We start from the raw sequence: 26103 nt of genomic DNA on the forward strand, positions 1-26103 counted from the left end.
CGTGGGACCCGCCGCGGTGGCTCAGTGGCTAAGGTGTTGCGCTGCTGAGCACGAGGACGCCAGTTCAATTCCAGGTCGTGGCGGCCGCTTTTCTGATGGGGGCGAAAAGCAAAAACGCCCGTGTGTACGAGATTTCGGCGCACCTTAAAGATCCCCAGGTGGTCAAAATTAATCCAGAGCCCTCCACTACGGTGCGCCTCATCGCCTGCGTTGCATCAGCACGTTAAACCCCCACAATCAATCAATCTGAACTCCAAGGATATGGAAACCTGGTTGATATATTGATAGTTTGATATATATGCCCATCTGAAGATTACCTGATAACTCCACACCTCACGAAAAGCTTTCCAAGATCATGACAAGCGGTAGCTTACCAATTTGTTCTTCATAGCAATGAAAATGCAAACACAGTGCCACAACTACCGCACTTTATTTAGCACGCAAAAAGTCGATGAGCTTTGCCTGCTTCTTCTTGTGTCATGAGGTTCATCGAACTGTCTTCAAGCTTATAAACACCGTCCAAATGAGAAATTCTGGCACCATCCACTGCACCACAACAGCGGCGAATAACACTGAGCGCTGATGCAATTTCACCTGCAGTAGGTGGTTGGAAATGTCGCCAGGGTCACTAGTGGGGTTTGCCTCTTCAGCACTGGCGATGTCCGCCATGGTACCACATTGTTGCGATTGGCCACAGCCTGCATGTCGTCGTCCGTACTTATGAACTGATGTTCCCATGTGCAACCCGGGATTGCGCATGGGAGTGCTGACAGCGCTCCAAATTCACTCTCAAGGCACTTAATGCCGTTGCCTTTGGTTTCCAAACACCCCTCATCTGGAGCTGCCATGAAGCCAATTAGTGAAACCAGTAAGACATACAGCTTTAAATTTAAAGTTTAGGTATGCAGCAGTGGGCAGGGACCACCTGGAAAGGTGGCTGCTGCGCTGCTCCTCTCTTGGCAAAACATTTCGCTACCTATTGGCTGATGGTCGTGCTTCATGCATGCCTGCGTGCAACACTGCATGTGTGCAGCCAGCAGAAGCAAACAAGCGAGGTAGCGCAGCTTGCACCAGGAATGTGTCTGCCAGCGAGAAAGGCATGCTCTCCTCTCTCTGGCTGGCTGGACACTGTTTCGCTTAGGAGGCTTTGCTGACTAGACAAGCTTTGCACTCATGGCACATCTAGTGCAGTCACATGAAAAGCACTTGGTACGTCCACCTTGCTGTATGGTGCGAAACAACCGTGTGCACATGCAGGCACAAGCCACATTTACAAGGGGAGTAGTGAAGCTGAGTGGTGTGGTCCCAGTCCATCATGTTTCCTCGTTAATTTTGCTGTGCAATCCTCGTAACTGCAACGAATTGAAAATATTGTACTGGCTTGTGGGCACTGGAAGCTTCACGCATCGTGTTATGTTCAGCTGTCATGTACAGGCGAGGACTTAAAATATTCCGGACCGCGCGGGCGCATGGCACAAGCCACCGAGGTGCACTATGGAGGCCTGGCGCCTGTTGTCGAGACCGACACAGCGCATGCACGTCCTTTTTTACTCACAGGCACGCAGATTTTCTCTCTTCCTGCTGCAGTGGTCACTAAAGGACCGCAGAGGGACGCCTTTATAGCATTCCTTTCAGCCTGATGACGCATTTTCGGCCTAATGTGACGATTGCACCGGCTTTGTCGCAAGTGCCCCTCGCATCCTGATAAGTACTCACGTGGAATTTTTGGTTGGGTGTTTTTCTGTTTTGTGCTTTATCGTTTATACATTATGAGACTAGCGGCTTGCGAATGGCGTTGCTGAATAAAGCACGCATGAAGCACACTCACAAGGTGCAATGTCAGTCAGATGAATCGCGAACCTTTATTCATCTTGTGTATTTTGTATACTACTTGACCACTGAACTTATCTTTCAGCTCGCTTTCTGTCACCAAAAAGTAGGGGATTGAGTAGGCCTGCGTTGTGTGTGTGTGCACGCTTGTGCGTGTGCATGTGTGTGTGAGAGAAAGAGAGAGAGAGCAGTGCTTCTGAGCACAGTGTTAGTGTTGCAGTCACAGGCTTTTTGAAGGTGATTGCAGAAATGCTCGCTTATAAAATCATTCTTTACCGGTCACAGTTGAGACATGGTTCACCCATACCCTCATATTCGGGGTAACGCCTATACGTTGCGTGCCTCTTATGTTCATGCCCATTTTGCACAAAGCCAGGGAGCAGCCACTCCAAATGTGCAGTGTTTGCCAGTTAGGTATTATAGGTCATCATAATGGCAAACTGTTGAACACTTTTTCGTTCGACTGAGTGGCCAGTGGCGTGCCATAGTTTGTGTGGTAGTGTAACAGTCGAGAACCTAAAAGCGGAGGACCCTGTGTGCCGTGCAGCTCAATCCATGCCCTGCTGTTCACCAAGAGCCTTCTCCAGAACTTTGTGAGGCAGGACAAGTGCCCAGAGAGCTACTACCGCCCCGAAGGCGGGGGAAGCATCATCATCGGCTTAGCCTGTGAGTGCCTATCTGTTCAGCAACCTTTCACCTATTGCACAGCTCCCTCAAGGACATCGTCAGTGCACAGATTCATCATTTATAACATTACCTTGTAAGGGAGAATGAACATGTTTTGTTTTTTCTTTTGTTTCGTTCACACCAGCTCAGATAAAAAGACCAAAAGTTAGCCAAAAAAAGACATGCAGACAGGGTGGCATTAATAAATGATTCAGTGTGTTCTTTTGGAGTTCAGGGTTATGCGTTGTCAATGTTTTGGGCTTGAATTTCTAGCATTGCGCTAGTGTGGTTTAATACACTTACAAAAATTCACCGGCATAGTCTCGGACATCGCAGAGATGTATGCCTAGTGCCTCATGCTGCCGAGGCTGCTATGCAAGCGACCAAGGGTTGCCCAGCCAGCCAGCTATGCTCGGGCACAACTTGAGAACGACAACAATGGAATGCCCCTGTCCCTCATCACTGTAGCTGGCTGCTCCTCCATGCAGCACGAAAACTGCTTCACTGCGACTATTTTGAACGTGACGCAAATCGTTTCCCTGATTTTTCAGGCCTAGTTTGCTTATAGATTGCTCTAGCGACGACAGCAAAGTGAGAGAAAGCAGATGATGTCAGGCATTAAGTGCAACCTCCTTTCAAAACGCATCCACTCGCGTGTTGACATCTGGGTCCGTCGTTTCGGCGGAGCAATACACTGCATGAGCTGTTTCTGTTGTTAACTTACACCCGAGTGTGTAGTGCTACATCTGTGTGCACAGTGGGGAGGCCGTGTGCAGCTCCACACATGGGCGCTGCCAGCGAGAGAGTGAGACGACAGGGCCGGTTGTGCAGCGGGCCTGTGGAACGTGCTCACCCTGGGCTACGGCGGCGTCAAGGAGGAGGACCGGGAAGCGGCGCGCCTGAAAGAGACGGTGCTAGCCCAGCAGAGCCTGCTGCTGCTACTTGTCCTGGTGAACCACTGCCCCAGCGACAAGGCTGTCTCCGTGCCGTACAAGAAGGCCCTCTTTTCTTTCCTCAACTCGCAAGGTAGGGCTGCGTTGCCTCCCCACCAATGCCCGAATCTCTGTCAGTGCCGAAATCACTGCACTGCTAAAAAAAAGGGGGAGTTACTGAACAGGGCTCGATAAAATGGCTGTCAAATTAACCAGCTCAATCGCTCGGTCGACACAGCAGACCTTCAGCTCCTGCTGAAGCTCACAGCACTCCTGTGTGGTCCTCTCTCACGCTCTTCGTGGAGCTGCTGATTTCTAACCAAGTTGATTTGAATTTGGCGCACTCACAAGCCAGGTTGCTTTGTGATTGCGTTTTTGCAGCAGAGATATGTGCAGCATGTTATTCTTTATGTCTGCTTTGCCACGGTAGTACAAATTGGAAGGTAGAATGAACACAGTGTTGTTGCTAAACTCTTTCCCACTTTTAATTAATGACTGTGAGGAGTAACATGTAAATCCCACTTCTATAATTGCTAGATAATGTCATCCTCATCATCAACAGCCTACTCAGGTCCACTGCAGGGCAAAGGCCTGCTCCTGTCCTTGCCGCACGAGTCCACTGTTGGCCACCGAATTTCCGTATTTCATCCCTCCATTGGATTAATGGCCTTCCCCTTCTTCTAGACAGATCTCTTGGTATCCACTCTGTTACCCTAATTGTCCACCGATTGTCAGTTTGTCTCACTACATGGCCAACCCAACTCCATTTCTTTTTCTTTACTTGAATTATGATATCTTCTACTCGAGGTTGTTCCCTTATCCATGAAGCTCGTTTCCTGTCCCTAAGTGTTACCTCTAACATTATGCGTTGGGCGGATCTAAGTTTGCATTCTAGTTTAGTAAGTCGCCAAGTTTTAGCTCCGTATGTCATCACAGCAGTGTGCATTGGTTGTATATTTTTCTTTTGAGTGAGGGTGGTCGCTTACTTTTCATTATTTGAGAATGCTTGCCGAGTACTCTCCAGCTCATACCTAGTCTATGCCGGATTTCTCTCGTGGTTGGTGTCAACGCTAACCATCCGTCCGAAGTAATTATATTCTTGTACATCTTCTAGCGCTTCGTTTCCTAAGCTGAAGAGGGTGCTCATGGCATGCTTATTCCTCATTACTTTATTCATATTTATTTTTATCCCCGCAGCCGTGCTTTCTGATTGCAGTTCCTCAAGCATTGTTTCCAGATGTTCTGCAGTTTCACTCAGCTATACTATGCGGTCTGCAAACCTCAAATGGTTCAACTATTCCCCGTTTATCCTTAATCCTGTGTTTTCCAAGTCAAGCTTTCTAAACAGCCCTCCAGACAAGCCTGGAGAGATGGTATCTCCCTGTCTTACTCCCTTTTGGATCGGAAATTCATCACTTTGCTTGTGGAGGGTTATTCTGCCCATGCATTGATTAGTCTGATGTAGTCTATCTTGTATTCCCTGATCTTCTAGTGCTTCTAACACGGCTTCTGTGACTACGGAATTAAACGCTTTCTCAGAGTCTATAAATGCCATTTAGAGGGGTTTAGTGTACTCTACAGATTTTTCAATCTCTTGATTCACAACGTGGATGTGACCTATGGTTGAGTACCCTTTCCTAATCCCAACCTGCTCCCTGGGCTGTTGGGAATCCAGGCTGTCACCTGTGCGACTAACTATAACTTTGATAAACAGGATAAATGCCAACTGAAAGGAGGCTGATGGTTCTGTAATTCTTGAGATCCTTCGGATCTCCCTTCTTATGAATCAGAATAATGTTGGCGTTTTTCCAGGCTATGAGCCCTTTTCGAGTCTTCAAGCATTCTGAAAATAGTGCAGGAAGCTTTTCCAGTACTATATCTCCTCCCTCCTTCAAGAAATCCACGGTTATGCCATTGTCGCCTGCAACTTTTCCTCCTTATTGCATTATTATATGCTCGTTTATTATTGAATTTTTACTACTGTTATGAAAAACCAAGAAAACGATAGCCTTTTGTTTTTGTTCAGCTTGCTCGAAAATTTCTAATGCAATTCTGTAGCATACTTCATTTTGTGAGTGCAACAAATGAACTGTGTGCACAAGCTCAATCTCTGTATGTATTGGCCTCAAGTGATGTTGACCGAACTTCCTGTGAACATGGTTTAGTGATAACCAGCAATGGTGCAAGCCTGTAATCAACCTGCACGAGCGTGGCCAACAAAAGCCAGTCGACTGAGTCAACAGTGTGTGGTTTGCAGATGCAGGTGGAAGCGTCGAGTCTATTCCCTCCTTCAAGTTGGACTATGGGAAGCTCTACGAAACGTTATGCACTACACTGAACAATGACCAGACGACGCTTCTACTCTATCTCTTGCTTCATCGGAATGGAAACTTCAAAACCTATGTTCTTTCCCGGTCAAACATAGAGTTGCTGGTAAGCGCTATGAATCCTCCTCGGTTTACCAGCTTCATGCGAGTTTTCTGGCTTGATTACTCTTTTGGAGCAGTTAATATTTGGTTTTTGATCTGCTGCAGTGTTGCTGCTGAAAAATACGGGCTTTGTTTAGTTTGGAGCTTGCCTTTGGGGAAGGGGTTTGAGAGAGTTCACTCGTGTATTGTACTTGCATGAACGTAAATCTAAAATAGTATTCGTGATTTATAAATATTTGAGTCAGTGACTAATTTTTCATAGCAGTACAAATGCAGTGCAAATCAAATAGTGAACAGAAAGTATTTTGCTAATTATTTGACACCTTGAGCATTACAGACTGCTATTAACAACCAAAGACATTGAACCTCGCCATTTCTGCTCCAGAGGTTTAACTCTTTCGTGACCGCAGGAAAATGGCTGGTTTTGAGTGCTTCCAGAAAACTTTTTTTTTTATCTTGAGCTACGGGACGCATTTAGCCTCGATATGTTGTAGCTTATAGATTTCTCTTTCAAACACATAACAGCAGTTTTTTTGAAAGGTGTAATTGTAAAGGTGTAAAGGTGTGACAGTTTATTGGTCAAAGCAACAAAACAAAATGCCCCCAAAAAAGTATACACAAAACGCAAATAGGTGATTTTACTCAGCCTAAAAATTATTTTAGGAATTACAAGATATACAAAATGTTTCTACGTTCCTAAGCCATGATTCAATACATACATCAATGCTATACACCAAGTTTTAGATTTTTGCTGGCCCACCAATCTAACGGCCCTAACGGCTGTGCCTCTTTGCGAAGCCTCTCGAGAGTCAGTTGGTCTCTCTAAAATATCATCCAGGCATGCTTGTTTGTGTTCTTACACAAAATCCTTATCACTGCAGTGGTAAAAAACAAGAAAAAAATTTAGCGCTATTGACAAGCAGCGCACGTCGCTCTGCAGCTCTAATTTTACACGGGCTATCTTGAAGGCGATAACTTGATATGGCACGGTGAAATTCGCACAATATCCCCGCCGCATGTTGTCCAGACCCTACACATAAAGAACCGCAGTCGCCAGATATTACGCACGTTTTGTTTATAAATACCGCACGAAGTCAAAAATAAACTACCCTGGCAGCACCTGTCGAAGTCTGAGGCTGTTCAATGGGAGAGTCTTCATCACAACTAAAATCTGAAGAATTCACAACATTGCTGGAGTCATCACTGCTGCTGGGGTGGAAAAAAAAAGCAGCAGCAGCAGTGGCCCCCATCTCTCAAAGCGCTGTCCACCTTTGCAGAGCACGCAGTGAAACAGGACGCCATTTTCGCCCAACTCGCCGCTACCGTGGGTTCAAGTTTCACTCACAACGCCGTCTACCCACGCGAAATGCAAACAAATAGCAACGAAACTGAACAAAAGGTTTTCAATGAACACGTGAGATGGTGTGAGTTGTCCGAATAGCGCCGTTTTTAGTTTTTGCAGGAGGATTAAAAATCATCGTTCACCCGTGAACGATGACCTATGGCATGGTCACGAAAGAGTTAAGAGCTTTATGTATATTGGTATGTTGTATTTATAACTTGTGTCTCTAACATTTATGAGTTTTAGTTTGGTATACATAGCTTGAAAAGCATTGAATGTAGCTCAGTTCTAGCAACATGAGTAGAAAGGGCATCATTTGTTGTCACCCAAATGCAGATTTAGGTGTAAAGCTGTGCAGCTGTTACACTGTCCTGGGTGCAGTTCAATATGCACTGTTTTTTTCTGTTTTGTTTTTCTTTCCTCGCTTGTAGATGATGCCGATTCTGAAAATCTTGTACGAGGCCCCCGAGAGGACGTCCCACCACATCTACATGTCCCTCATTGTGCTGCTCATACTGAGTGAAGACGACCTCTTCAATGAAGCGGTGCATGACATTGTAAGGGGTGGACTCTACTGCTGCCATCAGTGGGCTCATCTCTCTAGTACTGTTGTGTCGCCATCTTCGTAGCAGATAAGCAGGGGCACAGTGAAAAGCAGTTTGACTTAATTACACACTTCGCTTCCAGAACTGTGTAACACAATACCCGGGCTGAGATATCAGTGGCCTGCTATGCGTGGAACATACTTCAATTTGGTCTCATTTATCGTGCCGACAGAAGAGCACGAGAAGCGGCGCTCAGCAAATGGACATTGCCATGACATCACACAGTGGTGGGGAAAAGAAGTGATATGGCCATGTGCACCTAGCGCTCGTCGGAAAATCGTGACGTCACTTCAGATGCACGGCCCGGCGCATGACGGCTGGGTGCTGGTGCAATCGCAAACTGAAGCATGCATCCAGAGCTACAGGCACAACTGCTGCCCAGAGAGGCACCTTTGCCAAAAATAAAGTTTCACGGGCGAGGAAAGAGCCGATAATATTGTTGACAATTGCAACGGAAGTTGCCATCAGGACTTTAAATTAAAGTGGTCATTGAATTAAAAGTGGTCATCAAATTTCTGCCGCAGTGGTAGGCTAACATCTTTGGGCAGTTCTGCCGCTCAGCTCCGGCTGCGGGGTGGTTGAAACGACAGCTCTACCGGCCTCCATGGTGTTTTGACACCTGCACAAAATGGTGAGGTCGTACTGTGGTTGGAAACCAAAAGGGATGGATTCAGGCCGTTCAGTGTAATTAATCACCATGCGCTCAAGTATTTAGAGTGCTGTTTCAGGTTTGCCAGGCCATTAAGCGTCCACAAAAACAATAACAAGGAACAAAATTTTGGTGTCAGTACTCCTTTAAAACAGACCTCTGCCATCCTTTTGTAAATCTCTCTCGTAGTTTTGTCTCCACCTGCATAACTGACACGCGTGGGCATAATCAGTTTTACTTAACAGAGCATGTGTATGGCACAGTATACACAAGGCCTGGTGCAAGCCTGTCCTGCTGGCATTTATTTTGCACAATAGTACTCCCTCTGTGGTAGAAGAAATCTGCACAGTGTCAGCATTTGCATCTTCACATTCTGTTAGAAAAGTGACTTTTTTGTTGTTGTTTTTCCTTGCAGACGCTGAGAAACATCTCGTGGTATACGGAAAGGTCTCTGTCTGAAATTTCACTGGGAGGGCTCCTGATCCTTGTGGTCATACGAACCATCCACTTCAATATGACACGGATGAGGGTAACGCCCACCATTTGTTCTTCGTTCCTGCAGCCTGGGCTCATTGTAGAAACACCTTCTTTACAGCAATCATGGAAAAATTGTGGTTGATCCCTCTTTCGTAGGAAGAAAGGGGCCTTCACAGGAGCAGTTGAAGGTTAAAGGAACCTCCTTCATGTGCGAAGGGTTCGCGAGCGTGACCCTGCCAGACGAAGTGATGCTGACACGCAAGAAACAAACAAAAAAATTACCGGTTTATTCCGGGACAACAAAACCAAAAATGACATGCACAGAAACAGCAGCTCGAAACACATAACGGTCATGGGAACAACGCGACAGCGGAGTGTGCCTCAAATCACGAATGGTCCCCCGTACACGAATGTGCTGGCATCGAGGCGCCAACTGTCAGCGCTCATTAGTGTCATGATGTGCTACTTCGCTTCGCCTCTCCTAGATGGCAGCACTGTCTTAACGAGTCATAGGGAAGGACATAAGGCCTGTTCATAGAGCTGCTCATGTCTCTGTTCATAGCGCAGTGGGCAGAGCGCCACGTACCTCCCGTTGTGGCGAGAGATGAGAGAGTTTGTGGGCTCAAATCCAGGTGCCGCCGCGTCGGTGGCACTTTTTCTGGCACGTCACTTCCGTGACAGATATGACGTGACTGAGATCTTGGTGTACCCGGGCATAAAACACTTTCGTGTTAAAAGTGTAGGTATTTGCTTTAATCAGTTGATTTTCATGAGGGAGCAACACATACTACAATTGCAGGGTAACACTGGCTTTGAGGAGGCCAATATTTTTTAGCATATGTGCTTAAGATTTTTTTATTCAGCATGTTTTACTATTCTGAGCGCAAATATGAAATCAATTTCCTCCTACGTCACCTGAGTTTAAGTTGCATAACACCGTATGCCATTCCTTTCTGTCCAAATTTTTTATTGTCCACTTACTAAATACTGGAATATAATTTATATCCCTTTGTGCTCTAGTAGTGCCAGGGAGGGCGACTAAACTGTAGCAGGAGTTTCGGCAAATACCAATACGCATACGTACCTGAAAAATGCCCTGCTTGAGATTTGTACTAGTATGAACATGTGTCATATTTTTGTGGTGTAATTGCTCTATTCGATTCATAAGCTTTTCAAATTCAGCAAAAATGATGCGAATCTGACCAGTACATCCCAAGCTACAGTTGACATCATGGGTAAAAATTTGTTCTGAGAAAACAAGGCATTATGAAACATAGGTGAAAATGGTAATGTAGGGGACTTCAAAGTGCTACAGCATTCTAAATATTTCAGATAATATTTCACAGGTGTAGTCTTGGAGACTTGTAGAGGGAGAGCAGTATTACCGTAACACTGGAAATTAATTATTCATTTGCAAATTTTTGGTTCTCAAGCGAAGAAAAGACATAGTTAGCATGTTGACATATCAAGGCCTCTCCCAGGCTCACTGAAGGGTATTGTCACGAAACAGCATTAGGCACCCTTCAAAAACTTCAGCTTCCCGCTGGACTGTTCGTTGACATGCACTGGTCTGCATGCTGGCATCCCATTTCTGTGTGCTCCCCTGAGAGTGCCATAACATCTTTGGTACATCGCAAGGTTTGTTTAGGATCCTAAACTTTAAAATATGTCCCTTTGAACACAAATTGTTCTGTAATGTAGGCATTGTTGCCTGCTGAGCAGAATTTCTGGGAGGTATGAACTGCCCAATTTTTCGTATTAAGCAAAGTTGTATATTGCCTTTATGGTTCCTTTAACTGTTGGCAACAGCTGCTAAAATGTGTGAGATGTTTTCTTTTTAGTTCACAACCATGAGGCATTAGTTAACTCGTTTATATGTTTGCTGCCAGAGAAATTCTCTTCGTAATTGGCATTTCCTTCTTCCAGGACAAGTACCTGCACACCAATTGCCTGGCTGCCTTGGCAAACATGTCCAGCCACTTCAAGAATTTGCACCCATATGTTTGCCAGAGGTTTGTCAGGTAAGTAAATCTGCATCGTAAATGTGATGTTTTAGAATCTTGTGAACAGCTCTCCACTTCACTTTCTTGTGTGGTGGTTTCGCATTTAAAACATTTTTATTTCTTTCCATTTCAGCTTGTTTGAAACGCTGTCTAAGAGGCTGGCAAAAGTCATGGATCAAATTCAAAACAACCCCGACTTGAAACCCGCAGACGACGACCTTTCAACAGACCTTGTATGTGGTTCCTTGTTGACGTGGAAGTGGTTGGCCATTTATAGTTGACCATTTACAGTCGCTTGTGGGGCTACTGTAGAGCTGCTATAGTCCAGAGCTCTTTCTGGATCAGGTTGTCCAATGACTGTAAGGCCTTACCGGTCAAACTGAGAGACAGTGCTGTTCTCTTTTTTTTTTTTTTTTAACACCATTCTTGGCACATGGCTGTCGTGTCCAAGCAGTGTAGTCATGCATCAAGGTCGTCTCGTGCTTCTTTAAATGGCGAGATAGCTTGTGAGAGTTGCAAACCATTGGACTATGGGTGTTATTAGCAGTACTTCTTCCTATTTACCAAAATTAGAAGGCCAAGTCTTGATTGTAAGCATCGTTTCTTTGCCTCCACTTTCTCACAAGCATCTTTCTGGTCCAAAGCACTTCACTCTCGTTGACAAGCATTTCATTACTGTAGCTCTGAGTCAGGCACTTTGAGTTCTTTCCCTAGTGTCAAGAGCTCGTCAAGTATCCCTAGTGTCGAGAGCTCGTCAAGCTGTCCACAGCAGCTTTTTCTCTCGCCCAGTCATATCTTATAAAGAAAATGAAATAAAATTCTATTCTAATCAGCTGTCAAAGTTCCGTGGTTCATCCTATATCACCTGGCATCAGCTAGATTTAAAAAAAAAACCATCCCAGCAGCCTCGCCAAAAATTTGTAGTGGATAGGTTACCATTCTAGCGCTCATTGACACAACAAAGAAACAAAGTAGGGCATTTTACTGGAGGGTGCGGAACGGTGAGAAAATATAAAAATGTACATTTCCTGCTGCATACACATGCATTATGAGCTCTAGACAGTTTTAACAAACTGGGAAATGTGTGATGTGGCCGTTTCTCCTAATATCTCCGCGCAGTATGCCAAACTCGCGTTTTTTATGTGAACATTGACGTTGCCGTCATTAGTATTGGCATCGGCTGCCACGTAGTCGCATACATCGGTACCACGCGGCTGCTGGAGCAACTCCGGCTGTTTTTGGTGACCACGAAAGATCCGGCCAGGCCCTTTGTAGGTATTGCTTAGGTTCTGCTGAGGTGCTGACACCCCAGCTGGTTTTGCCGCCACCACACTGTGGTGGTGAGCCCCTCAATTGTTCTAGTGCTCGCAAACAATGCTACGGTCGGTGTGGGAAATACTATGGGTTGCCCGCGACGGCCTGCAGCGCCCGACCTGAGTAACTGCAGCAGTCTCTTTCCTGTGTCGCTTGCCCACCCACTTCGGCTCATCTCGTGGGACATGGCTGCCCTCCACGCTGGCACAAGTGAGGGGAACCTTGTTCACAGAATTGGCCTCGTGGGGGTCACCACAGCTATGAACCCAAAAGTGACCATTTATGAACGGCGCAGTTTGTTTCAGCCTTTTTGTTCACAGAGAAAGCAATGTGAGCTGTTCACACACAGGCATATATCTCCATCATCTACGCCAAAAAAGTAGGGCGATCATTCACGTGCCAGTAGAGAGCCAAGACTGTGCTGCTGTGGCAGCGTGAGCGAAAGGCGAGGGCAGAGCTCAGCTTACACCATGCAGCCCCGAGAGCAGTTTCGTGCCTTAGGCACCAAGCTATGTCTTGCCGGAAGGCATTTGTGCTGCTACTGGCTTCCTGCAGTTGCTTCACCAATAAACATGCTAGTGGTTTCTCTGTCGCAATAGAGCCTTATTTCGTTCTCGCTTTAAGGAGGCCTGAAACACATTTTTAACTTGGCAAATATGCTTGCACAGTTATGAGGTTGTGTGCTGGAGGACATCTGAATGGTTGTTGCTTTTTGGGAACAGCAGGAAGCTCACAATATATGTGGCAAAGCTTGCCACCTTTTTCCTGCATTTATTTCGTATCCCCACTGTCTTTCCATGCATTTATGTGTCCTGGCTGCCCTCGTGCATCACAAAGCAGAGGTATTTACTCTTGTCAGCTTTTTTTTTTTGGAAGGCGGGCATTTTTTTAGAAGTGTGAGGGATGTCCTTGCGTTGTTTGCTCTCCATTGACCCCAGCTCTTTTAATTAACTAGTATCACTTGCTGACCACAGTTAGATGCTGCCATGCTTGTCTGTTCATCCTTTTTTCAAGGGGCGCCTTAGCAAACACTCTTTTGTAAGACGTGCGTGTGCCATGTGGTAAGGAATTCTGTGGGCTGCTCAGGTCCACAGCTTTGGTGTGCACCTCAGGTGTGCACAACTATAACTACTCAAGCACGCTTGATGTATCTAAGTAATGAAAAGACGAGTTGTTGTTCCAGCAAAGCACTCCACATTGCACTTGGTCCCACAAAGTGTGACGGTGGTGTTGCAAAAAGAAGTTTCATGAATTGAATTTTTTCCAACGGACACTTGGCAGCCAGGACGTAGATTTTGAGAGGGTCGGTCGGGCGTTGCCTTGGCCGGTGGGGAATGCCTTGGGCGGGAGGTGACTGGCTGTGTGGTGGACGCAGCTGCAGGACCTGTCCATCCTGGAAGAGGTGCTGCGCATGATCCTGGAGATCATCAACTCGTGCCTGTGCAGCCAGCTGCAGAGCAACCCGAACCTGCTCTACTCGCTGCTCTACAAGCGCCACATCTTCGACCCCTTCCGCCTGCACCCCACCTTCCAGGACGTCGTCCAGAACCTGGACACGGTCAGTCCCCCGGGGGGGGGGATTGTCTATTTTCTGCTATTGGAGATACACAATTGCGTTTTAGAACTGCCTCCATCGCAGCTTTATTTATTACAGCAGCTCACTGAGCTAAAATCTGATGAGTGAATTAGCCATTGTAGGATCAGTTGCAGCGTGTTGTGCGGATTCAATTTACTGATTTTTTATTTTCCTTCAACTTAATCGTTTGTAGATAAAGAGCCAGAAAGGGTGGTTCTTGCTTATTTTTTGCTGCACCAAGATTTGAGAGAGCAAGTTAGGTGCCTTCCATTTTTTCTTTGTCCTTGCATGTCTCAGTAGGTACCTGACAATGGAACGACAATCATCGTAAACTGGTTAATTGCCAATAATTTTCAGGTAGGCTTCCGATGAAAAAAAGAAAGAAGGCTAATTTAGGGGCAGTTGAGTGCGTTTGGTTGCTTGCAGGAGCGATTCACCTTGCAGCAACCAACGAGGTGTAGTGGCCCTATGCACCACCAAGGATGCAGGGACATGATGGCCATTTTTGTACCACCGTGCAAGAGAAGACGATGACAATGAGAGTATTGGGATTTTGGCAACGAGTGGCACAAGTTTGGGATAAACATGGCGGACAGTGAGTGACTCGCTTAGTGCACTGCTGGACACAGGAAGGACTGGACTCCTCCTAATAGGGGTGTGGTTTTTTGGTACCTGGTGTCATTGTAGGGAACTGCAGCCACCGGGTGTTACAACCCCAGTACTTTAATTCGTAACCAAGCATGTTTGGAAATATCAGAATCTCATCAGTGGGAATGCAGATGTGAATGCCGTGGACGTGCCATCCACCTCTGAAACAGGAACAGCAAAGGCCAAGGAAGAGAGAATATTTTATTTCCGTTGTGCTATGAGGGTGGCACAGCAAGAGTGCTGCTTCCGATTTTTCATGCCATGGGCGTAACATAGAGATCCCCTTGCAAAGCAAATAAGAAATATTTCCTCCCATTGAATGTGTGTGTCTCAAGATTGGTTAAGAAGATACTAATGCAATCATTTGTCTGATTAATGTTTCAGTTACCCCTCCTTCTGGTGTCTGCTAAGACTTTTGGAAATTGCACATGTTTAGCCCCATTGTTAATTTTAAATTTCTGGACAAAAATACGCACCCCCATTGACTTTTGGCATAACACACTATTACGTGATATTTGCACTGCATGCACATTAGTAGCAATCAGGTTAAGCCTGATTTCTCCCCAGAGTTATGTAGGCAGTAGTTCTTGTGGCCACAAAACATGGCTGCACCTTGAAAAGCAATCCTGCTGAGGCATGAAAGGTAGGTATTGCTCAGTACATAAAAGATTAGCAGTAATCCAAAATCTACACAAAAAATTTCCACGCAGAGTCGTTTCATGATTAGAAAGTACACATTGTTCCATTGATGGGAAGTGAAGGGCACCATTTCAAAGGTGCCAACAATTATGAGAACAGAATGGCAGACATATCCACACCAGTGCTACGGAAAATATGCCACTGTCGTTATTTTTAGGCTGAACCGTTACTCAGCCATAACTTGACTTGATCCTGACATGTGTGAGATTTATGCAGAGGTGGCACGACTTTGAAAGCCTCATTTTCGTACAGTTAGGCAGCAGTCCTGTTGTGAACATTACGAGCATGAAGTTTTCAGTGTCTTCAAAAAGTATTATCGCAAGCGATATTTAATTATCATTGACGAAAATAAAATGCAAATTTCTGGACGGTGGTTACAGAACCCCACGTCTCCCCATTCAGGCGTATATCTAGAAGGTTACGGCATTGAGCAGTGGAGAGATCTCTGTAATCCCCAAAAGACTGCTATTCCATGCCTTCGCCTGGTTTTCTTGCATGTTCCAGGTTCTCTCTTACTTCTCGTCCCGCCTGGACTCCCAAGACAAGCACGTTTCCGTGCACGAGGTGATGGAGTCCATCAAGGAGGCGGCTTTACACTGGCCCACAGATAGGCTTAAGGTAGGCTGCTGCATTGTCTGTACAGTTGCACGTCACAGAGCAACTGTGGATGCCTTCTGTTTATCCTTTTTTTGGTGTTCACAGCTCACAATAAACCTTAATGTAAGTCTGTTACCCTGCCCTCCTCCCATGCGCCAAATGCCTATGCCGTGCTGCATTCTGTGCTCGCAAGCTCATTTCAAAGTGAGCCACCTGTCTGTACACTAATGTCTTTGTTATGTAGCGGTATTATATTCTTCTTCACTGAAAAAAAAAAGCATGTGCAGCCTGGAATGGCACCACGCACCAGATGTTCGCTTCAACTGCATGCTGCATTACCTTGCTGTTCAGTAGCATAGCTTTGACATTTGCACTGATCAGCTGTTGCCCTTCAAGTCATTTCCTGCTCTTTTTCTGTAGCGGCACGGTTTGGCAGTAGGAGTCCCGATAATACGAGAATTTAACCCTGAAGTGCAGCTTTACCACACTGCGCGCTGCACCATGATGCCTATGTGTGGCGTTCAGCCATCAATGTAATCTTTCTGCATATCGTAACGAGCAAAAAAATAAAAGTTTTACTGTTCGGTCAAACACACGCCATTCGCCCTGGCACAAGCTTCAGCTATCTGCAAATATTGGGAGATGCGGCATCTGGTACAGGGGTGTGCTTCTCTCTCTCTCTCCTCCCTGCGTTCCACCCACCCCCTTCCTGTTTTTGTGCGATGAAATGAAAAAAAAAGTTTGATAAAGCAGTGGTACCTTCATTATCTGACTACAGTGGAACACCCCGTTAATACGTTTTTCACCGGACCGGGGAAAGGAAACGTAACAGCTGGAAGAATTTAAGAAAGAGGAAAGCCACGAAAATGGCCCGGCGTCTAACTGGCATTATTAAATCACTCCCATCTAGAGCTCTATTGTTGCCAACTTGGTTGCTGCCCGTTCTGCCAAATGTAGTGGTATTTTTTGCATTTTTATGTATACATTTAGTGTTGCCAAGAGCAATTTAGACTGGCATAAGTCATGTTAGTCGTCGTAAAATCACTGTACTACTCACTCGCCATCATCCTACTCGCGAAGGTCGACAACAAAATCGGGCGTCGTGAAAACCATCTGTATGGGTGGTGTAGAAAGCGCAGTGTGTAGAAGGGCGGTGTAGAAGGACTGATGCAAGTGTCGGTATGGGTGGTGTAGAAAGCGCCGAGAGTAGCAAGGAAGGAGCAGCAGACGACGCGCCGAGACCGATCTCAATGCTACCACAGTGCCACCGCCTGGTCGGTGGCAGAACCAGCCCGTGCCGCGGTACTGGAAGGCTGCGCTCTTTTCCAACCGACCTAATCTAAAAACGCTGCACGGCACCATTACAACAGTGCGGCAGCGCTAACATCACGCACTTCCGGCGTTCCGAAGCGATGATCGTGATAGCACTTTCGACGGATGGCCATCTAGTCACGGCCTCTTCAACTCACTTGTGGCTTCTTGTAGCCAGTTCAGTAATAAAGCCTGGCCAAGACTCATCAAAAGCTACAATGGCGGTGCCCGAGCCGCTTCGGAATGTCAGGTTGCGACGCATTATACGGGAACGGGCCCACAGTTGCGACGTTACAGCGGGGTTCGCAATACATTATATCCTATGGGAGCTGTGCTGGGACCGAGGGCACACAACGTAACAGCCAGAAAAACGCAACAGTGAGGAACGTAACAGCGGGTTTCTACTGTAAAGATGAAATATACAGTCGAATCCCACTACAAAGAAATTGACGGGATGTGCGAAACATTTCTTTGAAGTGGAAATTCGTTAAGACGAAATCTGCCCCGGCACACACAACACGGAAGATAGACTGCATAATGCAATGTTTAGAAAAAGGAGTGATGCACAATTACATCGTGTTTATTTGGACAACAAATGGACCAATGGTTATGTGTTTTTTTTACCGCCGTAAAGAGCGCGTTATGGGAGGGGGTGGGGGGGATAGACCTGCAGTGGCAAAACATGTTGCTCTACAACAAGGCGTATCTACCGAGCTGATGACTTGCAGATAGCTGCTAGGATGTAGGAAGCCCCCCTCTAGCTTGTGGCAGGAGGGGCACCTGTTATCTTACCCTCTGACAGGGCCCAGCGGCATCTGACCTTGGCAGGAGAGCCAACGCGTGCTTGCGGTTCAAAGATAACATGACGTGGGTGCAAGGCTAAACACAAGAACATTATTTTTTCTTTTGACTTTGATGAACAGTAGAAGAAAAATTGCAATATGACAGCTGCTCACAACACATACATAAGTGATGGTGCAGCGCCAGCAGGGCGAATTCACGCGATTGCAAATTGATACGGATTGGCTGTAGCTCCAGCTTGGCAAACTGGGACTGCGCCTTGTGTAAGGACAGCCAGCCTCAGCGCTACCACCAGCAAAAAAGGGCGTACATCTGTGAGTTTGTTTTTGTTTATGGATGGTGGGGCCCTATTCTTGACTGCATAAATTCACCGTGTTTTCTGCATAAGCACAGCGTAAGCGATCAGTGGCGTGATGCGTGTATGGTTATGGTGATATGCAGTGTAATTTGATGCTTCACTTATGAAGGTCACAACCAAGCTATCAAATATTTTATTTATTTATTTATTCATACTGCAATCCCCATTACAGAGATTTTAGCAGGGTGGTTACAGACATAATTTTTACAACGTTGGCACTCTAGAATGCATAAAACAAAACAAAAATAGAACATCAAGATGTGAATAATCAGGTCAAATGTGCTGCAAACAACAATAAGGACGGCTCCATGACTTGGTTATTATTTAGTTCATTCCACTGAGTTACGGTACGCGGGAAAAACGAATATTTGAAGCAGTTATTTCGGGACCGGAAAGGGGTTAGTGACAGTTGATGCCTTTGGCGGGTGGCGTACCCAGATGAAAAAGAAAGGATATTGGAAACATCAAGCTTGTAATGCCCTTTAATTAATTGGTAAAGAAATTGTAGTCGTATTAAACGATTTCTTTCGGTAGGTGAAGGCTCATTGGCACGATGTAAGAGTTCAGTTATAGAGGTGCGTCCAAAGGTATTAAAGATAAAGCGGACTGCCTTTTTCTGCACGTTTTCCAATTTGGTTATGTTAGCTTTAGTGAAGGGGTCCCAAACAATCACCCCATATTCTAAGATTGGGCGAATGATGGTCTTGTACGCTAGAGTACGCACCGAGGAATTAGAATATTTTAAAGCTCTTCGAAGGAAAAATAGCTTTAGGTTAGCATTTGCAATTACGGAGTCAATATGTTTAGTCCAGTTAAGGTCATTGGTAATCCAAAGGCCGAGATACTTAATGTTAGTTACCTCAGAAAGGGTGAAGCTTGCGGTGGAATAATTAAATAGTAAGGGTTTTTTCCTGTGGGTTATTCGCATAAATACTGTTTTTTCAAAGTTAATTGACATCTGCCATAAATCACACCACTTAACAATTTTATGAAAGGCACTATTTAGAATGTTTTGATCAGTTACATTGGATATTTCAGAATATATAACACAGTCATCAGCATACAACTTGATTTTTACAGGAACTTCATTCACAATATCATTGATAAAAATTATAAACAAAAGTGGTCCAAGAACAGTACCCTGTGGGACGCCAGAGTCAACGGTTGCCTCTTCTGAACAGAATTCGTTAAAAACAACAAATTGTTTACGGTTTAAAAGGTAGTCTGCTATCCATTTTATTAGGCGCGGATTTCTAAGCGTTTTCTCTAATTTAAAAAGTAATTTCTTGTGCGAGACTTTGTCAAACGCTTTCGCAAAGTCCATAAAGATGGCATCAGTTTGTGTCCCATTGTTAATTGAAGTTGCGAAATCGTGTATTGTCTCGACAAGTTGAGTAGAGGTTGAATAGCCTTTTCTGAATCCGTGCTGGTGTTTTGTTAGGATGTTATGCTTACTAAGGAACTCAGAGATATGCGTATGAATGATGTGTTCTAGAAGTTTACAGGTAGTTGACGTTAATGAAATAGGACGATAATTCGAGATGAGTTCTTTTTTACCCGACTTATAAAGAGGCTTGACTCTGGCGGCCCTCCAATCATCTGGTACTCGCCCCTCATGTAGCGATTTTGAAAATAAAACATACAGATATTTAGCGATCCACTCGGCATATCGCTTTAAAAATGCATTTGGAATGGTATCCGGTCCGGGTGTCTTTTTAACATTGATTTTAAGTAGCATGTTTAAAATGCCTTGCTCACTGATAACAACGTCAGGTATAGGTGGATAATCTGCATCAAACGTGGGAAGAACATCGTTGTCAATGGTGAAAACCGATTTGAATTGTTGATTAAAGGCATTCGAAATAATCTTGCCATCATGCACATCAACTCCATCAACTACGAAAACATTACATTCAGTAGATGTAGGCTTAATGCTCCGCCAAAATCTCTCAGGACACGTGTTAATGAAGTTCGGTAATGATTCACTATAATACAGCTCTTTGTCACAATGGATTTGGTGTTTTAGCTTAGTTGCAATCTCCAAAATCTCTTCCTTTACACCAGTGATATTCCCAAGACTACGACGCTTTTTTAATCGTTTTAACTTCCTTTTGAGACGCAACGTGTCCCGAGAAATCCAGGGGTTCCTCTCTTTCTTCTTTTTAACAACACATGGAACGAAGCGATCAATACATTCATTTACCAAATCTTTAAATGAGTCCCAAAGGCTTTGCACATCAGCAGTACTGTTTAAAAACGAGTCGAAGTTGAAGGAGAGGAAATCTATAATTGATGTATCGTCAGCTCGCAAAAAATTTCGAAAACATGACGTTTTTTGTTTCCGTTCCACAGAGCCATTTTCCAGGGTCAACAGTACAGCACTGTGGTCAGAAATACCAGGAACCACTTCACAGCTGGCCGAAGCCTTAATACACCCACTAACAAAAAAGAGATCAAGTACTGACTTCGACTTTCCCTGCACTCTAGTGAAATCGTCAACAACTTGCAACAAATCAAAAGTAAAGGAAACGTCGAGCATTGCTTCTCCTACGATATCGTTATGCTTAGTGGTTGAAAGAGAGGTCCAATCTATATCTGGTAGGTTGAAATCTCCTGATAAAATGATCCGAGCTCCTGACTTTGCATGAGTGCACAGATATTTTTTTAATTCATTGATGACTTCATTGGACGAGGTCGGGGGTCTGTATATGGAAGCTACAATATACTGAATATTATTGTGGTACATTTTGCAAAATAAGCCTTCCACTTGAGGAATATCTGGCATTCTAATTACCGTTAGGCCTTTCTTAAATACAACTGCAACGCCTCCTCCCTTACTTCCGCGATCTTTCCTTAACACATTATAACCAGGTGGAATTATTTCACTGTCGAATACTGTACTATTCAACCATGTTTCTGTAAGTGCTATTAAATCTGGATCATGAGTAAGAAGCAATGTTTCTAATTCAGTTGCTTTGTTCACCACACTTCGGCAATTTACATTCAGGATTCTTAACGGTTCAGACACAGGATCACGGCGTCAGTTTCCCTTCTTCTTCTGAAGTTTAAAACGCGATTTTTCGGTTTCATTCCAACCATACAGGGTGTCATCAATGCTCAATTTGTCGTATAATAGCTTAACCTTTGCGCCACTTTCTTTTTCTTCAGCCGCGCTCTTCCACAAATTTCTTCGTACCTCCCGTACCCTGCTTGAAAAGTCCTCAGAGATAGACATCGTAGTCCCCTTTAGCTTAAACGCGTTCTTTAATACGGAAGTCTTTTCCCGATAATCTAGAAATTTTATGATTACTGGACGCGACTTATTTACAACCTTACGGCCAAGCCTATGGCATCTTTCAATGCCGGATGTAGTTACCTCAAGCTTTTCCTGAAAAAATTTGGTTACTTCATTCATTAGTTCCTCGTTAGATTCCTTAGCAGGTTCGTCTACTCCAAATATAATTAGGTTATTTCTGCGGCCTCTGTTTTCGAGATCGTCAACTTTTGATACGAGCATAGAAATCTGTTCATCTCGTTTTGACATAGCAATCTCGATGCTTTGTACTTTGCTTGTCAGGGTAGCTAAAGCAGATAACTGTGCTTCAACCCCTTCTATGCGCTGAGTTAAAGCAGAAATTTTTTCCTCGATTCCATGTTGAGAGCTCTTTATGGATTCAAGTGAGGCAGTAATTTGTGCCTGACCGTCTAACAGTTGTGACAACATCTGCTCTGTAGGACCTGGGTTTGCCTCTACGTCCCCGCATTTCAACAGATCTAGCGGCACAGAACAAACAGCAGAAAGTAGACCTCTTAAGCGTAGTGGGCAGGGCAGCAGCACCAGAAATCGGTCATCACTACGAAAACACTGAACGCATGAATAATTACCAACCTGCAGCACGAAGCGAAAAGGGTTGAGCATCATGCCAGGAATGCTGCTGCCAAGCCCACTGGTGAAATCCTGTTCCTCTGGCGCTCTTATAGCCGGCGATTCTCCCACGTGAGGTGACGTCACCGACGATAGCAACCATGTTGAGTCATTGAAGTGCAGCAGACACGATCCATCCAGGGCGAAGTTATCACCTTGCGAAGATGACATGCAGCCGAAGCCCACGAGTCTGTGCGCTTGCGTCGTCTGCGAAGCGTAGTAGTGCGGCCACGAAGAGGCTCCCAGCAGAACGGTGACAGCCTGCAGCACGAAGCGAAAAGGGTTGCATAAAAGATATAAAAACCCTTGGCATGTAATATAAAAATTAGGACGGCAGCTGACGGTGGCAAGGAGGGAAACACACTTCTTCAGGTTAAAATTGGTGTCAACAGCACAAGACGATCACGCAACGTTGATCCAAAAGCGAGCAAACGGTGGGTGTGTTTAGGGGTTGGTATTTGCTGAAATCATTGCTAGTGATGCAATGCTTCTTGTATGCATAATTCATAGCCTGAGGTATTTTTAAGGTAACACCTATGCTACACATAACATAAGTGCATAGATTTGATGTAAACTGTACAGAATGAGCTTGACTGGCCTTACACTGGATTCGGCGGGATGAGCTTAGAGTGCGTATAGGCATAAAAATTCATTTTGGGCAACAACAACAGCTGAATAAAACATCTCATTTTTACACTCTACATCATTTTATTGCGGATGTTACACTCGTCATGCTACAGACGTTGAAATATACAAGTAGTCACACGGAACTACCGCAATTGAATGCAATGCCTGCACAGGGTGCCCGTGCGTGCAGTGTACAGCCCGTATCATGGGCGAAGATTTGCACCATGCAGTTTGCATATTTATTGCCAGTTTACAGTTTCACCCAGCTCTAAAAACCATCATAATCAGCACCAATATCACGAGAGAAACCTCAGAGGGGCCAAGTGAAGACAACATACATTTCTGTTCAGTTTTAAATAACCAGGCTCACTCTGCTCTATTCCATCCGCAAAAGACATTTTTCAACTGAAGCAATGCAACAAATAAAAATTATCAAATTTTGTGCTACAGTGCCGTAATATGAGCAGGAGGGATGTAGTATAGGCCAGCACTAAAACTAGTTGTCAGTGTGTTCACTGCACGTTAAGATTCAAATGGAACTAGAGGCCCCTCTATAATCGTGCAATCACGTTTCTTGGTGGTGGCTTAGGTCGTTGACCGCCAATTGTACCTACAAGATCATGTGATGTCATAGAGGAATCCCCGGAAAATGTCTGGGGAGTCGCCACTGCCTCATAGGTTTGATTTAATATCTCCATTATTCCTTTGTCTGCAGTGAAATCGGTATCGTTGTTAGTGTGATAGTGCAGTATTTTTAGTAAACCAAACGTGCACATTGTCTTCATAGCCATTGAGGGGGCAATTTCAAACTACAGCGCTTTTCTTTTCTTTTGGGCGAGCGGGGTGGGAGGTTTATCCCCCCTGGAAAAAAAATCCTGGCTGCGTTCCTGGAGACGACCGCCAGCGTGTCGACTGCGTCTCGGCTCACCGCGCACGCCACCGAGGCGCCCAGTGCTCCCCTGGTGGCAGGCTCGCCAAATGGGGCCTCGGCGGGCAAGGGCGCTGCTCCACGCATTTCACACCTTCCGTTCCAGCCACCTTAGTGTGGGCGCACAGCACATGTCATCAGTGAAACTAGGCACCCTGAATGCATGAAAGGCCACAGATGGCTGGCGTTATGCTTATTTTATAGTAAAATAAATGTTCAACCCCAGCTTCACTGAGCGAAAACTAGCCAGACAAATGTTTCATTGGGGTGAGGACTTTGTTGCATTGACTTCTATGGCTAGGTGACGGGGAATTGGAAATATTTCGTTGTAGCGGGGTTTGACTGTAGTTGCGTCCCCCTTGCATCTTACCACCTGCATTAGCGGTCAACAGTGTGGGTAATTCGCTACGGTGTCCTTTTTCTCTTGCTGCATTGTGTAAGCAGGAGCATTTATCTTTGTTGCCCCTTTAAGCTGAAGAACTGTACTTGTAAAGGGCGAGGATGCCGAGTTGTGTCAGTTTTAAAAATGTCCATTTCATCTGCATTGCAATTGGGACGTAGTTGCACTTGCAAGGCAACATGCACACAAACCTTGCCTGCGCTGCATCACATATGGGTCATCTACTTTCAAACAATCGGGGATGGAGACAGACGAGAGTTCCACTTGGTCGATCTTTGCCAGTGGCCTCTGTTTCTGTGTCGTGAAGGGCGTACCGGCTCGCTACGTCGACCACAGACCCCATCCTTGCAGCCGCGGAAGATGAGGCTGAATAACACCGACATCGGTTTCTGCGATCACATTTTGCCATCCCCACTTTGTGAACAAAAGTTGCAGGCAACCATTCCAAGGTGACACGACCTATGACAACTGTTACACAGACTGCACATAATGTTGCCCTTGGAGGACATCATGAAATAATTGTGTCGCAGTGCATCAACTTCTGGGTGACACACATTACCGCATCTGCTTTTGTTGTGTTCAATATGCCATGGTTGGCATTTCAGGTGCCCATAGTGCCTGTGCCGTGCCTCCATAAAGTCTGTTGCTGTCCGCTCTGTGTTTCAGAAATTTCCCGATCTCAAGTTTCGGTACGTGGAGGAGTCCCAGCCTGAGGAGTTCTTCATCCCGTACGTGTGGACCATTGTGTACAAGTGCTCGGGAATTCCGTGGAGCACCAAGAACCTGATACTTTTCAACCCAAACAAAGATCTATAGTGGAGGCAGCTGACACTATTTATTTGAGGCCCGGAGGAACTCTCATTAAAACCCTGTAGGTGTACATATCAAACAGTAGACGTTCTGCCATTTTCCGTTCACCGTGCTTTCTGGAGTAATTTGCGATGCCTTTCTTTGCGGCACCCAAGTGTGCCACCTCATTATTTTATGTGTGTCTGCGCTGTAGTGAATGGAGTGGATAGTGGGAAACAAAAGTTTGGTGTAGACCATTTTAACATGCCATGGAAATTGAGAGAATGGATATTTTTTGTGCCAACGGTGAACTTGAAGTCCCAGGCTTTGGTAACTGTTAATGTTAAATGCTGTGTCTTTGGTGATGTTGATAGGTGAAACACTGATATTCTTTTATTAAAGATATGATTGTTATATTTTGCTATTACAAGAGCAGTGTTTGAGCTGATATGAAGATGATGTTTCTTTTAGGCACTTTGTGTTCCGCCGTGCAAAGCTAACGAAATATAGGGGGCATTACGAAGAAGCTGGTTGCGTCTAATGCCCTAGAATTCTTTTGTGCGTGTCATTGTTCTTTGACAATAAAGCAGTGCTGAGTTTAGTATAGCCAGTCTTTCATGCTTCTTAATGGCCAGCATCAGTGGTGCAGGGTCGGGCTTCATATCGGCCTCTAGTGCAAATGCCATCTCCTGCCTTCAGAGAGAGTTTAAAAATTGGGCGGGGCTTTGTGCTAGTGTCAAATTTTGCGTGTGTAGCTTGATGGGAAAACTAACAAGGAGAAATACAGAAACTGCAGCTACAAGGATGATAGTGGGATTATAGTGAGGCGTGTTGCCCAGAGCTCTGCGCTGTTTTTATGCATTGAAATGAAAGGAAGCTCTACAGTGCTGCATTTGCATCAAGGGGGATGCTGATAAACTAATGGAAGTGTCATTGCCGAATTCCACTGGCGTGCCAACTTTAATTCGTGAATATTAGCTGAACCAGTCCACCTGTTGGTATACTTGGGAACAAGTTAAGAGCGGCAGTAGCTCGGGCACGTTATCACTCCGCCTCAGACGTCAACGGGCGCGTGCGTTTTGAAAGGAGATTGCTTTGAATGCGTGATGTCATCTGCCTTTTCTCGCGTAGTTTGTTTGTCATTGCTGCAGCAGCTTATAAGCACATTAAGTATGAAAAATCACGGAAACGGCTCGC

At 45.2% G+C, this 26103-nt stretch overlaps 2 protein-coding genes across 4 annotated transcripts in view; one reads left to right on the forward strand and one right to left on the reverse strand.

Annotated features, from left to right (window-relative positions):
- LOC144178191 (dymeclin) overlaps positions 1–25512 on the forward strand; it is a 35349-nt gene extending 9837 nt beyond the window's left edge. For both annotated transcript variants that reach the window (XM_077705832.1, XM_077705831.1), the window contains exons 7-16: positions 2378–2496; positions 3328–3522; positions 5686–5861; positions 7631–7756; positions 8869–8982; positions 10857–10951; positions 11067–11166; positions 13623–13805; positions 15675–15788; positions 24784–25512. In XM_077705832.1, the coding sequence (XP_077561958.1) occupies positions 2378–2496; positions 3328–3522; positions 5686–5861; positions 7631–7756; positions 8869–8982; positions 10857–10951; positions 11067–11166; positions 13623–13805; positions 15675–15788; positions 24784–24933 (1372 nt within the window). In that variant the 3' untranslated portion in view covers positions 24934–25512. The remainder of the gene's footprint in view (positions 1–2377; positions 2497–3327; positions 3523–5685; positions 5862–7630; positions 7757–8868; positions 8983–10856; positions 10952–11066; positions 11167–13622; positions 13806–15674; positions 15789–24783) is intronic.
- Positions 1–26103, reverse strand: part of LOC144178197 (alpha-tocopherol transfer protein-like) — a 365130-nt gene that overhangs the window by 174456 nt on the left and 164571 nt on the right. The gene's annotated exons all lie outside the window — the stretch shown is intronic.

The sequence above is a fragment of the Haemaphysalis longicornis genome, unplaced genomic scaffold (assembly GCF_048455015.1).
Source record: "Haemaphysalis longicornis isolate Haplotype H1 unplaced genomic scaffold, Haemaphysalis longicornis Haplotype H1 scaffold_4, whole genome shotgun sequence".
NCBI classification, from domain to species: domain Eukaryota; kingdom Metazoa; phylum Arthropoda; class Arachnida; order Ixodida; family Ixodidae; genus Haemaphysalis; species Haemaphysalis longicornis.